Below are 16,009 nucleotides of genomic sequence, written 5' to 3'. Positions count from 1 at the left end.
CAGCTAATTCATCCTAACATATTATTTCTTTTTCTTTTTTTTTTAACATATTACTTCTTATGCGTCATTAGTTTGTCAACTAAAACGATCGTGGAGACTGTAGGAATAATAGAAAATGTTTGCTATAGTGCTGCATGAAGATAAAACCTACGATTGTGACCTTGTAAAGCTCTATAAACGTATGTCTGTGGATGACATGAGAAGGGACAAAATTAAAATAATTGTGTGAGGGCTGGGGAGTTGTGATTTTCCTTTTTAAAATACTCTTTAATATTCAATTATCGTTCAATTTACGAAGTGAGCACTTTAGAGAAAATCTGATGAGGGTGTCGGCTCTTAAGCAGCACGCCCACACCATTCCTGCCCGCTGACCTCATTCAGCGTGCCGGGCCTTTGAAGGATTCCGCTCAGGGGGTGGAGCAGCTTCTCCCTTGGCAGAAAGAACCATCCCAGGTTGGAAGGGGGAATTTCACTGGAACAAAGCCCTGGGTCACCCGGGGAGCTTTCCACACAGCACGAAGAGCTGGCTGCCCCTCTGCACTGAGCTCACTTCTGGCTGAAGCAACCAGCCGGCACAATCGCTTCCCCTACAGTGCCCTCCTGTGGAGCCACAGAAAGCCGGGCCCGAACACGGGTAACTTAGACAAACCGCTTTGAGGCTTAGAACGGAACGACAAGGTCTTGGAATGAGATACGCTGAGCATTTACATGTCCTCAGGAGAGAGGCGGGTCCATCACTGGAGGCAGGACCAACGGTCTGGGTGGGCTGAGCGTCTAAGGAGAAGCGGGACATCAAGGCCAATACCCATCATAAGCAGTGAGCATCCGCAGACTGAGGCCAGGCAGGCAGTGGCGCTCAGCTCAATGGGGCTTTTCAAAGAGGTACTCGAGATCTGGGGCCCGCAGTCGCTGCTCTCTGTTTTTGTTCTTGGCAAAGTCTCTCAGCAGGGCCATGACTTCGTTTTCAAATATTTCTGGGGCTGGTTTCGCTTCTGCAAGAGAAGGATGGGCACAAAGAATTACACTGGTCAGTCAGTTGCCAGGTATAAGGATCTTGAAACGCGAAACTCTGGCCTTGGCCAAAAACCACAGTGGATACACAGAGCAGCTCCATTCTTCCTCTGGATATACACGGCAGCTTGTACCGCGGGTTGGCAACCTATAGCAGCCAGTATTTGTAAAGAGCTTTATTGGGACAGCTCCTCTCACTTGTTTACATACTGTCCGTGGCTGCTTCTGTGCTACGATGGCAGAGTTGAGTAGTTGCCAGAGACCACATGGCTGCAAGACGATGACATTAACTATCTGGTCTTCCAGGAGCAATTTTGCCGACCCCCGGCCTGTCCAATCTTGGCCATATTGTTTTGCTCTGCATTTGGTACTTCGGTTGTTTTCTGAGTACTGTGTTTTCCCTTCTAGCCTATATATTTCCTGAGGCAAAAATCCTTGCACGTAAGTGACAGTGACTGATAACTCTAGTAAGCTTAAGCATGAAAGAATTTACTGGAAAGCTAAGAGAGGCCCCCCAAATTAACATGAACCTGGAGAACCAGATCTGCATGGAGAGGCAACAAACGCACCGAGAGCAGAGAGATGAGGATGCCAGCCTCAGGCCAGAGGAAGAGAGTCTGGCAGGATGCTGTTCACCTCCGATGATCTTTCTTTCCAGCCGAGAGATGCTCACTTCAGGTTCACATTACAAGCAAAGCCTCCCACTGGGAAACCTTAGGGGATATGCTTTGGAATTACCCCCCCAGCAAGACTGGGTACAATGCTAGGAGAGGGAATTCCTCCAAACAAAGTTTGATTTCCCCTCACTTGGCACACAGCCTGGTATCTGGTGGGCCTGGCATCTGTTTTGTTGTGTGTGATGATCAGAATAAGATCAAGGAGGTTTAGGCTTCCCCCTAGGATGTTGAAAGTTGGAAGAACATTATACTCATCCCAACAAGAAAAAGTCAGATAAAGTAGAACTATCATAACTTTCTGAAGTCATCAGAGAGCTGAGGTCACAGGGCACCCAAGAGAATAAAATCTAAAGCAAAGAGAGACCCCTCAAAGGAGAAAATGGATATGAACACATGCTCACTTGAGAGAGGGCACAGGAAGACGAGGCGCTGGGCACGTACAAACAGGTAAGAAGAATTCAGCTAAAATTGTTCATCAACTGCTGAAAGCCAAGTAGGCTAGCATGAGAGTACAAAAATCTCTGGGAGCCACAGACACAAGGAGAATTTGCCCCAATGTGCAGGTTCTTCTCAACAATCCCCCACTAAGTATGCACACGACAAAGACTGTGTCCAGAGCAGGAAGCTGGAGAAAGCCTCCCTCGGTGATACAGGCCAGGACGAGGGGAGCAACCAGTACTGCCCGCCCACCCAAAAAAGCATAATGCCCAGCCTGGCCCTTCCTTCTCCGAAGAACAAAAGCCTCAAGGGGCTGGGAGTAGATCAGCGAATCCTGTCTCCTAAGGGCACATGTGAGGACACATTTGGGCTGGTGGAAGGGAAAAAGAAAAAAAATCCTCTACCCTGATGGGACCAGCAGGATCAATGAGAAAGCCCACCCCCAAGACCCATGGCCACAGGGACCAAAGCTGGACCAGGATAATAGAGAATACCCTCCCTTCCCCAAACCAACAAGCACCAAGTGGAAATCAATAGGTCTCTACAGCTGGGAGAGGGCAAGAGCACGGAGAGAGATTTCCTTTGAAGCACAGAAATATAGGAAGATGCACATGGTAACAATAGAGGCTGGTGGTGAACTGAAGGGAACCAAAGCAATAACAAAATCCAAAGTAAGCTTGACTCCTAACTAGAATGACTCGATTCCCATTCCAACAGCCCAGCGGAAGAATCATGCCCATTTCTAAGCATAAATACCATTTCCCTCAGTTTTTACTGTCTCACTCATGATGTCTAACACTTAATCAAATGTGTCTAACACACACACAAAAGAAAAGTGAGAAACAACACACTGTGAAGGGACAAAGCAATCAACAGAAACAGACTCAGGGATGACGTGGATGTTAGAACTATTAGACAGGGGATTTAAATAAATTAACTATGACTATTATGTTAAAGGTGCTAGTGGAAAAAGTAGGAAAAGTGCATGAACTGATAAGGAGCTCCAACAGAGGTGGAAACTGTGAAAGTCAAATGGAAATGTTAAAAATAAAAGTGGAAATATAGTAGCCCATAAGTAGAATGGACTCATCATAATATTTAATGGTCAAGGAAAGAATTAGTGAAGTGGAAGAAAGGTCAATAAATATTATCCAATACAAATTACTCAAACTAATACATGAAGAGAAAAATAAGAGTAAAAGACACAAAACAGAGAATCCCAAAAGCTGTGGGACAATATCAGTCTAAACCAAGTGTAACTGGAATCCCAGAAGGAAAAGAGGAAGAAAATGAGGCAGAAGAAACATATAAAGAAATAATGGATGAAAAATTTCCAACAATAACATAAGGTAGGAAACACAGATCCAAATCCAGCTCAGTTCCTAACCAGACAGACTCGATCCTGCATACTAACAGCCTCACAAAAGAAAAGTGCCCATGTAAAGCGTTGAAAGAAATAATTGTGGGGACTTCCCTGGTAGCACAGTGGTTAAGACTCTGAGCTCCCAATGCAGGGGGCTTGGGTTCAATTCCGGGTCAGGGAACTAGATCCCACATGCATGCCACAACTAAGAGTTTGCATGCCACAACTAAGGAGCCGGTGAGCCGCAACTAAGGAGCCCACCTGCCACAACTGAGACCCAGCACAGCCAAGTAAATAAAATATTTTTTAAAAATAAAAGAAATAGGGGGCTTCCCTGGTGGCGCAGCGGTTGCGCGTCCGCCTGCCGATGCAGGGGAACTGGGTTCGCGCCCCGGTCTGGGAGGATCCCACATGCCGCGGAGTGGCTGGGCCCGTGAGCCATGGCCGCTGAGCCTGCGCGTCCGGAGCCTGTGCTCCGCAACGGGCGAGGCCACGGCAGAGGGAAGCCCGCATACCACAAAAAAAAAAAAAATAAAAAAAAAAAGAAATAGGGCTTCCCTGGTGGCGCAGTGGTTGGGAGTCCGCCTGCCGATGCAGGGGATGCGGGTTCGTGCCCTGGTCTGGGAGGATCCCACATGCTGCGGAGCAGCTAGGCCCGTGAGCCACGGCCGCTGAGCCTGCATGTCCAGAGCCTGTGCTCCACAACAGGAGAGGCCACAACAGTGAGGGGCCCGCGTACCGCAAAAAATAAATAAAAATAAAAATAAAATAAAAATAAAAGAAATAATTGCGAACCTGTAATTCTATACTCACTGAAAATATCTTTTGAAAACGACAAACAAAAGCTGAGAGAATTCATAATAGCCAACCGACACTACAAGAAATATTAAAGGAAGTTCTTCAAGCAGAAGGAATATGATATCAGAGAAACATGGATCTACATAAAGAAATGAAGATCTTGGGCTTCCCTGGTGGCGCAGTGGTTGAGAGTCCGCCTGCCGATGCAGGGGACATGGGTTCCTGCCCCGGTCCGGGAAGATCCCACGTGCCGCGGAGCGGCTGGGCCCGTGAGCCATGGCCGCTGAGCCTGCACGTCCGGAGCCTGTGCTCCGCAACGGGAGAGGCCACAACAGTGAGAGGCCTGCGTACTAAAAAAAAAAAAAAAAAAAAATGAAGAGCTCCAGAGATGATTAAAATGAAGGTAAATAAAATGTACCTTATACATAATATGTGTTATATGTTACTTACATATTTATATATAATGCGTTATAATTTACATATTTACAAAATACAATGTATTCTCTCCCTTATTTTAAATTGCTCTAAAGATAACTGTCTAAATTAAAATAGAAATGTAGTGTAGACTTACAACGTAAGTAAAAGTAAAGTGTGACAACAAAAGCACAAAACATGGAAGAGAGAAATTGCAGTGTACTACTGAAAGTTCTTACATTATACATGAGGCAGTATACTATTCTTGAAGGTAGACTATGATTAATTAAAGATGTATACTGTAAATCCTATGGCAATCACTAACAAAATTATAGAGAGATATAAATGATAAACCAATAGTGGAGATAAAATGAAATTTTAAATACCCCCCCCCAAAAAAATCCATGGTAACAGAGGGGGAAGAGAACAAAGAACAGACAGCAGAAATAGGAAACAGAAAAAAAGATGGTAGATTTTAGTTCAACCACACTGGTAATTAATTATGTGTAAATGGCCAAAACACACCAATGAAAAGATAAAGACTATAAGATTGGATAAAAATGAATGATTATATATGCTACCTATAAGAAGCTCAATTTAAATATAAAGACAAAGATAAATTAAAAGAACGGTGTGGTAAGCAGACTTCTAGGTTGGCCCTCAGTATGTCCCACTCCCCTGTGTACAAGCCCTGTGTAATCCCCAGGACTGTGAATACGATGATCTTCACACCCATGACTGGGTTATGTTATATGGCACAGTCAGGACAGGAAAATTATCCAGGTGGTTCTGACCTAATCACGTGAGCTCTTTAAAAGCAGAATTTTCTACAGCTGGTGGCAGAAGGGGACGTCAGAGAGATCTGAAGCATAAGAGGGATTCCACGTGAGGGAGGATCTCCAATGCTGAGACAGAGGGGCCATGTGGCAAGAACCCAAGAGCAGCTTCTAGAAGCGGAAAGACATTAACAGCAAGCAAGACAACCAGGATCTCAGTCCTACGCCCCAGGGAATGAATGCTCCCTGAAACCTGAATGAGCTTCCGGGCAGGAATGTAGAAGAGATGACGCTGATTTCAGGCTGCGCGGTCTGGGCACAGCTTCTGACCTACAGGACTGTGTGCTAATAAACGGCTGTTGCTTAAAGCCACTAAAGTTTGTGGTAACAATAGAAAACTAATATAAATGGAAAAATATATACCATGCAAACACTAATCAAAAGAAAGCTGGAGTGTCTACTATCAGACACTTTGGAACTATCAGCAATAAAGACAGACATTACATAATGATAAAGGACTCAATTCATCAAGAAAATCTAACAATCCTAAATATGTCTTCACATAATAACAGAGCCATAAAATATATGAAGCAAAAACTGTGAGAACTGAAAGGAGTAATAGACAAATCCACAATTATAGTTGGGGATTTCAACACTCCTTATTAATTGATAGAGAGTACAGACAAAATAAACCAGAATATACAAGACATGAAGAACGGTATCAGCCAACTTGACCTTGTTGACATTTACAGAAAACTTCATCAACAAGTGCAGAACAACATGTTGTGTTCAAATGAATGCACATGGAACATTTATTAAGATATACACATTTCAGGCTTCCCTGGTGGCGCAGTGGCTGAGAGTCCTCCTGCCAATGCAGGGGACACGGGTTCGAGCCCCGGTCCGGGAAGATCCCACATGCCGCGGAGCGGCTGGGCCCGTGAGCCATTGCCGCTGAGCCTGCGCGTCCGGAGCCTGTGCTCCACAACGGGAGAGGCCACGACAGTGAGAGGCCTGCGTACCGCAAAATAAATAAATAAATAAATAAATAAATAAATAAATAAATAAAGATTTGGAGGTGGGCAGGACAGTTATAGCTCATGATTAGGAATGGAGAGGCTGTTTTGGGGGGCCGAGGGGCCTGTCCTTTGGACATTTTTCCAGTGCATGTGGGCAGAGGGGCTGGCCGGGATCTGGGCCCATTCCTGGAGCTTGTCAGAGTCCCTCCCTGCTCTGACAAACGATGGCATACTGCCCATTTCTGTATGGCCTATGAGCTAAGAAAGATTTTTAACTGGTTGAGGGAAAAGAGTCAAAAGACTATTTCATGACACATGAAAATTATACGAAATTCAAATTTTAATGTCCATTGATAAAGTTTGCTATAATGTTAAACATACATTTACCATGTGACCCAGAAACCCTTTTCCTGGGCATTTACCCAAGAAAAACTAAAACCTACATTCACAAAAACCTGTATGCAAAGATTTACAGTTTAGGCCTTATTCATAGTTGCCTAAAACTGGACATATCCTAATGTCTTCCAACTGGTCAGCAGATAAACAAAATGTTGTTACATCCACATGCTGCAATTCCACTCAATATAAAAGAATGAACTATTGGGACTTCCCTGGTGGTGCAGTGGTTAAGAATCCGCCTGCCAATGCAGGGAACACAAGTTTGATCCCTGGTCCGGGAAGATCCCACATGCCGCAGAGCAACTAAGCCCGTGTGCCACAACTGCTGAGCCTGTGCTCCAGAGCCTGCATGCCGCAATTACTGAGCCTGCGAGCCACAACTACTAAAGCCCGTGTGCCTGGAGCCCATGCTCCACGACAGAAGAAGTCACTGCAGTGAGAAGCCCATGCACTGCAACAAGGAGTAGCCCCCGCTCGCCACAACTAGAGAAACCCTGAGCACAGCAATGAAGATCCAACGCAGCCCAAAAAAAAAAAAAAAAGAATGAACTACTGATACTACAACATGGATGAATGTCAAATGCACTATGCTAAGTCAGGGGCAAATATTTTCTATAAAGGGCCAGATAGTAAATATTTTACACTCTGTGGGCTTTCTAATGGTTATATAAGCCTCTAGACCCTGTATTGTCACACTTCACACTTGGAACCTATAGAATATCTTCTATTTTAAGGTACAAGTATTGAGTGGAAACACAAAAACAGGAGATGCAGAGTGACAGAAATGGATGAGATGTCTCCTAATATCTATTCTCCCATTTTTCCTTGATAATAGGATCCCCAATTTAGCTGGGCACATGGAATAGGCTACATAATTTCTTCCTTATGGTGAGGTGTAGCCATATGACTAAAGTGTGGCAGGTGGAAAATAAGTGGAATTACGGTGTATAATTTCTTGAGAAGGATCCATAAAAAATGGGGTGTACTCTCCTACTCTTTTTCCCTGGCTGAAATATGGACATGACAGATAGAGCCTCAGCAGCCATCTTGGGTCATGAGGTAGCCCTACACAGGGGGAGGGTGAAGGAACAGCAAGTCAAGAGGAATCTGGCCTTCGTGACTCTGAAATCCCTCTGTGCATTCTGGAGGATCTACCTCTGAACTTCTGTTATGAGAAAGAGAAACATAGTTCTGTCTTCTTTAAGCCATTATTGTTTGGGGTATTTTTACTCACAGCCAAAGCTAATCCTAACTATACACAATGAGAATTCATTCCTCACAAAGGTGGTGCCAGAGTGAGACTCCTGAAGACCTCGTGCTATGCAGCCCGAGCTGTCTCGTTCCACTCCATTCCCGGCCTGGTTTTCTTCAACCTTCCCTTTGATACTGGAAGCTTCCCATACAATTCCACTAAATTCCCTTTTTTGCTTAAGTTAGACAGAATAGGTTTCTTTTGCTTGCAAACAAAGAACCTTACCTCATAAAACAAATTTTGCACGCTTTGGAAAAATTTGAAGAGTGTTTGGGTTGAATGTCTACTACATGATAAAAGGAGAAAAAAATTGCCCAGGATACCATTCCAGACTCAAATCAGCCCAAGTCATCCTATTTTTCACCTTATGTTGCTTATCATGCCTAGTACCTGTAGCCCAGTAGTAAATATCCCAGTCATTACTGGGTTCATTAATCAGGCGATCGTAGAGGTTCAGTTGTTTCTCTGTCATGTGGTGCAGATGTGCCTTAGCAAAGAGGCTAGAAACAAGAAAGAAAAAGAAGTTGAAAAGCCTGTCTCCAGTCAAAGAGAAGTGACATCCAGACTCCTATCCCCCTACCTAAGTAGGATGCAGTTTTCCAGCATTCCCCTCTTTCTACTCTCATAGAGCAGCCGGGCTCTTTTGGTTTCTAAGGATTCATCAGTTCGCTCCCGCCACGGAGGCAAAGGGATTTCAATCATGTCCTTCTGGGAATCCGTCGGGCTGTCACCTCTGTAGCAGCGTCTGAATGATGTCACTCTGAGTGAAGGAGACTCTAGGTGGCGCCTTGACAGAGCAAGCATCTGAAACAAATAAGCCACAAATATCACACTTTTTTTTGGCCTCGACATGCGGGATCTTAGTTCCCCGACCAGGGATCGAACCTGTGCCCCCTGCAGTGGAAGTGCGGAATCTTAACCACCGGACCGCCAGGGAAGTCCCCACAAACATCTTTTTAACAAGGACGACCATCCTTGTCACTCACTCAACACTTACTAGGTGCAAAATGCATTTGATCTCCTTCAGTCCTTAAGAAGTTATGCTGATTTTATAATAACTATAAATGGAGTTTAATCTTTAAAAATTGTGAACTACTACGCCATACACCTGAAACTTATAAAATACTGTAAATCAACTATACCTTAATTAAAAAATTAAAAAAAAGAAGAAGTCATGCTGATACTGTCCCCGCTTTACAGCTTAGGAAGCTGAGGCTCGGAGAGGTTAAATGACTTACCAAGATCACCCAAAGAGTAACTGCTGTGAAGACTGAAACCCACCCCTGACTGCAAACATGTTCTTAACCAGTGTCTTTCCAGAACCTCTCCAGCAGAAATTTTTTCTCCTTCCTTTGCATTCCCTTAAAATTCTTACAAAATGGTTTGCATTCTAATCACCTGCCTGTGTTAAAATCTGAGCATACGGTGATGGTATGGCCCCTAATTCCCCAGTCTCCCAATCTAGAGAAGGGCAAAAACTATCAAGATGCAATGAGAAGGTGGTGACATCAGCAAGATGGTGGAACAGGAAGTCCCACACTTTTCTTCTCCCACGGAGACACAAACTACCCAACAATACACCGACCAACTCCCTTTATGAGAAATCCAGAAACCAGCTAAGAGGCTCCTGAACCTCAGGTGAGCACAAAACCAGCTGCACTACAGCTGGAAGAAAAATTCATGGTACTCATTCAACATAGTTCCTCCCCTTGGCTTAGCCCAGTGCAACTGGAGAAAATTCTCAGCTACTGGCTTCTCCCTGGAAGGGAAAGAAAAGACTGAAACATACACCCAACATGCAGCCTTTCAGGAGGATGCCTGATTGACTAGTTTCTGTCTGGTCTGAATCTAAGTGTGACGGAAAAGGTGCCAGGTTGGGGGCTGCTGAGAAACAGGTGAGGGTTTGGACTAGCATACACTCACTCACCATCGTCCCTACCTGTGGCTTAGCACAAAACAAGCAGAAGAAAACCCCCAATTCCTGACTTCTACCTGGGGAGGAAGAGTTAGAATGTGTGTCCTACGTTCCAGCTTTTCGGGGAGCTGCCTGAGAGAATGGCTTCTGTCTTGCCTGTCTCAGAGCACTGACAGGACCCAGCATACTCTAGATATTTGGGGATCTCTGAAAACCAAAGAGAGCTGGGTGGCTTGCTGCTGCTTCTGAGGACCTATGGTACAGCCGACAGAGGCCAATGGAAAGAAAGGAGGAGCATGCATCCAAAACTCCTGCTTTTCAAGGAGCTGCACAAGGGACTGGTTTCCGTCTTGGCCAACCTGCAGCGCTCATGGGACCTGGGATACTCTGAAGCCTGGGGGCTGCTGAGGAGAGCAGGGAGGCTTGCGGCAGCTCCAGAGAACCTGTAGTACCAAAAAGAGACACCAGAGGGAGAAAGAGATTATGAGCTCCGGAAAAAAGCCAGCAAATCCCTCTAGTTGGGAATCTACATGCACAAGTCTAGAGAAGAGATTTCTACACAAAAGGTTTGATAGGCCCCCAGATTCTCTAGCTGGACCGATTGGCAAAAGTCTTTCCTTGTACAAAGTCAGTCCAAAAAGACTGGGAGAGGTGGTTGTTTTTTCAAGTGCATGGATCTAAGCACAAAGTTGCAAGGTGCATGAAGAAATGGCAAAACAAGGCCTAATCAGAGAAATAAAACAAACTTCCAGAAACCAACCCTGGAAACAGAGGTATACGAATTACCTGACAAATAACTCAAAATAACTGTGATCAAGATGTTCAATGAACTGAGGAAAACAATGCAAGAACAAAATGAGAATATCAATGAAGAGAAATATTAAAAACAAAAACAAATTTGGGAAATGAAGAGTACAGTGACCAAACTGAAAAATTCACTACAGGAGTTAAATAGCTTACTTGATCAAGCAGAAGAATCAGTGAACTCAAAGACAGTTTATTTGAAATTACCCAATCAGAGGAAGAAAAAGAAAAAGAATGAAAAAGAGTGAAGTACCCTTAAGGGACTTATAGGACATCATCGAGCTGACCAATATAAATATTATGGGAATCCCAGAAGGAGAAAAAAGAAAGGGGCAGAAAGCTTATTTGAAGGAATAATGGTCAAAAACTTCCCCAATTTGGGGAAAGAAATGGACATCCAAATTGAAGAAACCCAAAGGAGACAAAGGACACTAGACAGTAACACAAAAGCATATGAAAGCATAAAGCTCACTGGTAAATGTATATATAGGACAAACACAGGATACTGTAACACTGTAATGATGGTGGGTAAATCACGTTTAATTCTGGCTTAGAAGTTAAAAGACAAAGACAAAAAATTATAAAATACGCTAATGGATACACAACAAAAATATGTAATTGTGACATCAGTAACAAGGTAGAAGGAGTAAAAGAGCAGCTTTTGTATGAGGTTGAAATTGAGTTATTATCAGTTTAAAATAGATTATAAAATGTTTTATGTAAGCCCCACAATAACCACAAGGAAAACACCTATACACAATAGAAAATGAGAAAGGAATTGAAGCATGTATCTATAGAAGAAAATCAATGAAACACAAGGGATGACAGCAAAAGAGTAGAAAGGGACACAAAAGCTACAAGACAGATAGAAAACAATGAACAAAATGGCAATAGTAAGTCCTTCCCTATCAGTAATTATTTTAAATGTAAGTGGATTAAACTCACCAATCAAAACACATACAGTGGCTGAATAGATTTTAAAAACCCCACAAGATCCAACTATATGCCTTACAAAAACTCATTTTAGATGTAAGGGAACATGTAGGCTCAAAGTGAAAGTCTGAAATATATTCCATGCAAAAGGTAACCAAAAGAGAGCAGAGATGGCCCTACTTATATCAGACAAAATAAACTTTAAGTCAAAACTGTCAAAAGAGATTTTAAAAGGAAATAATATAATGATAAAAGGGTCAATTCACCACGAGGATACAACAATTACACATGCAACCAATATCAGAGCATCCAATTATACGAAGCAAATATTGACAGAACTGAAGGGAGAAATAGTAACACAATAATATTTGGAGATTTCAAAAGCCATTGTCAATAATAAATCAAACATCCAGACAGAAGATCAATAAGGAAGTAGAGGACATGAACAACGCTGTAAGCCAAAAGGGCCGAACATACATATACAGAACATTCCACTAAACAGCAGCAGAATACACATTCTTCTCAAGCACACTGAGGACATTCTCCAGGATAGACAGCATGTTAGGTTTCGAAACAAGTCTTAACAAAAAAGATTGAAACCATACAAAGCATCTTTTCTGACCACAACAGAATGAAACTAGAAATCAACAGCAGAAGGAAAACTGGAAAATTCACAAATAAGTGAAAATTAAACAACACATTCTCACTCTTGAACCACCACTGGGTAAAAAGAGAAATCAAAAGGGAATTAGAAAATATCTGGAGACAAAAACACATCACAAAACTATGAGACTGAGCAAAAGCAGTTCTAAGAGGGACGTTTACAGTGTTAACAGCCTATATTCAAAAAGAAAAACGATCTTATGAAACTATGTGAAACCATGACAGATACCAAAGACTTAAAAAGAACAGAGAGACTTAAAAAAAGAGAGAAGGGGCGCCCAGAGGCTGTCGGGCCAGCTCCACCTGGGAAATAGGTGAAACCTGAATTGGGTCTCCCACGAAGACTGACGATTCAACGATATTACGAGACAAGACACACAGTGGGTTCAGGCAAGGGTGGATGTAACCTGAATCTCCCTACGTTGCAAGATCGACCTCTCCTTGGGTCTGCCCTTGCCCTGGGCTATCAGGCAGTTGGACGCTTCTCTCGGCCTCCACTTCAGAGGAAGACGAGCTACAGTTCTCACTGCGGCCTGCCTAGGACCCTAGAAGCCCCACTCTCCTCACCCGCACAAGTGCCGGGAACACAGCGGCCAACGCCATTTTACCCGACCCGCATCAGAAGCCTGAGGCCCGGCCACTTCCGGGAACTTCCGGGCACCAGTCCCGCAGACAGCGGCTCTGAGGACCTGAGCCGGAAGATGCGTCCTCGCGTATGGCGGAAGTGGCTGTGCGTGTGACGCCGGCGGCGGGGGACCTGGGGCAGAGAGCGGTTCGCGCGCTTCGGGCCTAGTCCGGACTCGCCACCGCCGCCGCCATATTCCCGGTAACGGGGGCGCGCGGCCGGGGGCCGGCTGGGCCGGAAGAGGGCTCGGGGACGGCGCTGAGGCGGGGAGGGGGTCGGTTGAGTTTGGGGTAGCCGGAGTTGGCGGGCGGCGGGAGGCGCGGGCCTTTGAGGGAGGGGGCCGAGGTCGTCGGGCCGGGTCTGTGGGGAGGGAGCGCGGCGGGCCTAGCCGGGGGGCGAGGACTAGGCCTGGGTGGGGAGCGGAGGTGGCTGGAGCTCCGGGACCTGCAGGGACTTGAGCCGGGGCCGCTCGGGGCCTCGGCAGGTGCGGCGGGCTGTGGCTGCGGGCTTCGCCGCGATCGTTCTTCGCAGCGCCATCCGAGGGCCCCTAGGAGCAGAGGCCTGCACTTCCTCGTCGCGCCCCAGGCAGCTGCGGCGCAACTCCGGTCGGGCCCGAGGGTGATGGGCAGCGAGCCCCGCGAGCCCCGGTGGCCTGGGAGAGCGAGGGGCGGCGCGAGGCCGGGGGCGGGGCGGGGCGGAGCGGGTGGGGCAGAGCTCGGGCTGCCGAGATGCTGCGTCTCTGGAGACGGGAGGTTGGCAACCAATGCCCTCATCCCATCCTGCGACCCTCATGCCTTCTAACTCCTGTTTCTTTCTGGATACTGCAGTGGCATCTTTCTTACCTTGTCCATTTTCTGGGCTCGAGATCTTCCTTCCGGAGCCATGTCAGAAGGAGTGGACTTGATTGATATATATGCTGACGAGGAGTTCAATCAGGTGAGGAGTCATCGGGAACGCTGCGATTTTCCTGTATCCGCTGAGGAATCACTTGCACCAAACTTGCAGTGGTTCCAGGCTATGTCAGTCCTTGAAGATTTTATAGGCCTAAACACCCCTCTGTCTGATCTAAAATTTTCCCTCTAGCGTAGACTGCCAAGATTTCTGACCGTTCTGCTGTATGTTAACTTAAGCCTCCAGGCTTGATTTTAAAAGCTTTGATTTAAGAGTAAATAAAAATTAGGTTTAATAGAGTGATGAATCAACCTGTGGAACTTGCTCCCCCAGGAAGCCAAAGTTGGATGTCAGTCTCTTCGAAGACTAACCAAAATTAAAAAGCAGAATTAGGTGTGCTATAGTATTCATGAGGACGATATTGATACCTGTTTCTTTGAGATTCTCTCAAACTGGCCCTGGAGAAATGTAGTCTCCTCCTGCATAAGGCAGCAAGAGGCACAGTATAAAAGATAACTTTGACGTTTAATTTCAGCTGCATTCCAGTTGTTTTCTATCTTCCTTCCTTTCAGAAGTAGCTTGACTCCAGGCTTGAGAAGTCCATAGGCATCTTAGTGTAATAAATTTTATCGATGAATCTACTTGTTTGGTTGGGGGGAGGTAAAGGTGTTGGACAAACCAGTTACGAAGCAGATATAGACCCAGTCACATGCTCTGAGTTGGATCTGTTGATCTCTATATGATATGTCAAGAAATATGATACAGTAATCTCCTTTGAAACAGTAATCTCATATACAGTTCAGTTCTGAGCTCTTGAGGTCAAATCTCAAGAGAGTCCCAAGATCTCTATTTAAAACGTACTAATATCTTGCCTGGATTATTTTCAGCCCTGTTCTACTCGAGTAAGCTGGTTCTTCCTGTTGGTATCTTTCAGTGGCTACATGTAAGGACCTGGAAAGAGGATTAAAAAAAACAGGCTAGGGAAGGAAAGTGCTCTGGTCGGACCCTGACTTGGATATGAAGCAACAGAAGAAGTTGCTATACGCCCTTTCTTTCTCTTCACATAAGTTAGTCATTTTCCCCATGTCTTCTCAGGCAACCTGAAGTCACGCACATGTGGCCACTGATTAACGTAAATACTTGAAGATTTTTCTTTAAATTTCAAACAAGTCATAATTATTTATGGATGAAAAGAAAGGGTTAGAATATTTAGTTACAAACCATTGTTTTCCTGAGTTTTTCATATTACTTTGAATCAAACTTACTACTTTCTACTTTTTTTTTTTAGTACAAGATAGCAAGAAAAGAAGGCTCCCTTAGTTGTTTTCAATTATTAATTTTAAAAACTTCTTTTCCCCTAATTTCCTTACCTGTGGGTTGTTAACAGTGCTGCTGATTCACTTTGGGAAATGGGTAGAACAGGCTCCTTGACCACAGGGACATTTGGTCTGAGAAATGAGATCCCATAGTTTCTTAAGCAATGCAGCTTGTAGGTCATAGGCAAGACATGGGCCTCATCCGATGGTCACTGCTTTGTCAAGGTAGAAGTCATTGGCCTCAACAATTTGTTCTCTGGTCTCTTTAGTTAAACAGGACTTTTTTATGGGTCTAAGATAGGCCAGAGATGGTGTGTGAAATCAAGTAGACATTTATATCAAATGGACAGTATTTGATACTTAGTAAGTTGAAAAAAGTGTAGATTTTGAATGTCTTATGTCTGGGGGAAGGTAGGGGAGGGGTGCTTTTTTTCCCCACAAGTGAGTTAATTTTTAGCAAAGCTGGTTTTAGTATATCTTGGAGGCTGCTAAAGAAGTGGTAAAAGCTCTGTTTGGCTAGGATTGTTGGAAGCAATCTTAGACTGAAGGCAGCGAGTACACATTGTGTTTTAGAATGTTTTAAGAATGTTATTGATTCACCCCAAGCTTACCCATGCACAAGAACCTTGTCACGTGTACTTTGCTCCCCGGGTAAAATAAGCACTGTTCCTAGATGGAACCCTGTCGTGCTGACTCCCGGATCTCTTAAAACATG

The 16,009-nt window shown here is 44.6% G+C and overlaps 2 protein-coding genes across 4 annotated transcripts in view; one reads left to right on the top strand and one right to left on the bottom strand.

Moving 5' to 3' along the window:
• Positions 1–246: 246 nt before the first annotated feature.
• SDHAF2 (succinate dehydrogenase complex assembly factor 2) lies at positions 247–13,696 on the bottom strand. 2 transcript variants are annotated; one of them, XM_007106200.4, is made up of 4 exons: positions 13,532–13,696; positions 8,728–8,951; positions 8,538–8,647; positions 247–992 (listed from the first exon to the last, which is right to left on the bottom strand). In XM_007106200.4, the coding sequence occupies exons 1-4, from the start codon at positions 13,622–13,624 to the stop codon at positions 862–864; spliced, it is 558 nt and encodes a 185-aa protein (XP_007106262.2). In that variant the 5' UTR covers positions 13,625–13,696; the 3' UTR covers positions 247–861. The 2 variants fall into 2 exon arrangements, with proteins under 2 accessions (XP_007106262.2, XP_007106263.2); XM_007106201.4 differs by lacking the exon at positions 13,532–13,696 and adding an exon at positions 13,030–13,157.
• Positions 13,173–16,009, top strand: part of CPSF7 (cleavage and polyadenylation specific factor 7) — a 22,551-nt gene continuing 19,714 nt past the window's right edge. For both annotated transcript variants that reach the window (XM_007106199.4, XM_007106197.4), the window contains exons 1-2: positions 13,173–13,288; positions 13,915–14,023. In XM_007106199.4, coding sequence (XP_007106261.1) covers positions 13,970–14,023 — 54 coding nt within the window. In that variant the 5' untranslated portion in view covers positions 13,173–13,288; positions 13,915–13,969. The remainder of the gene's footprint in view (positions 13,289–13,914; positions 14,024–16,009) is intronic.

This window comes from Physeter macrocephalus, chromosome 16 (genome assembly GCF_002837175.3).
Source record: "Physeter macrocephalus isolate SW-GA chromosome 16, ASM283717v5, whole genome shotgun sequence".
NCBI classification, from domain to species: Eukaryota; Metazoa; Chordata; class Mammalia; order Artiodactyla; family Physeteridae; genus Physeter; species Physeter macrocephalus.
This window is presented reverse-complemented; position numbering and strand designations above follow the sequence as displayed.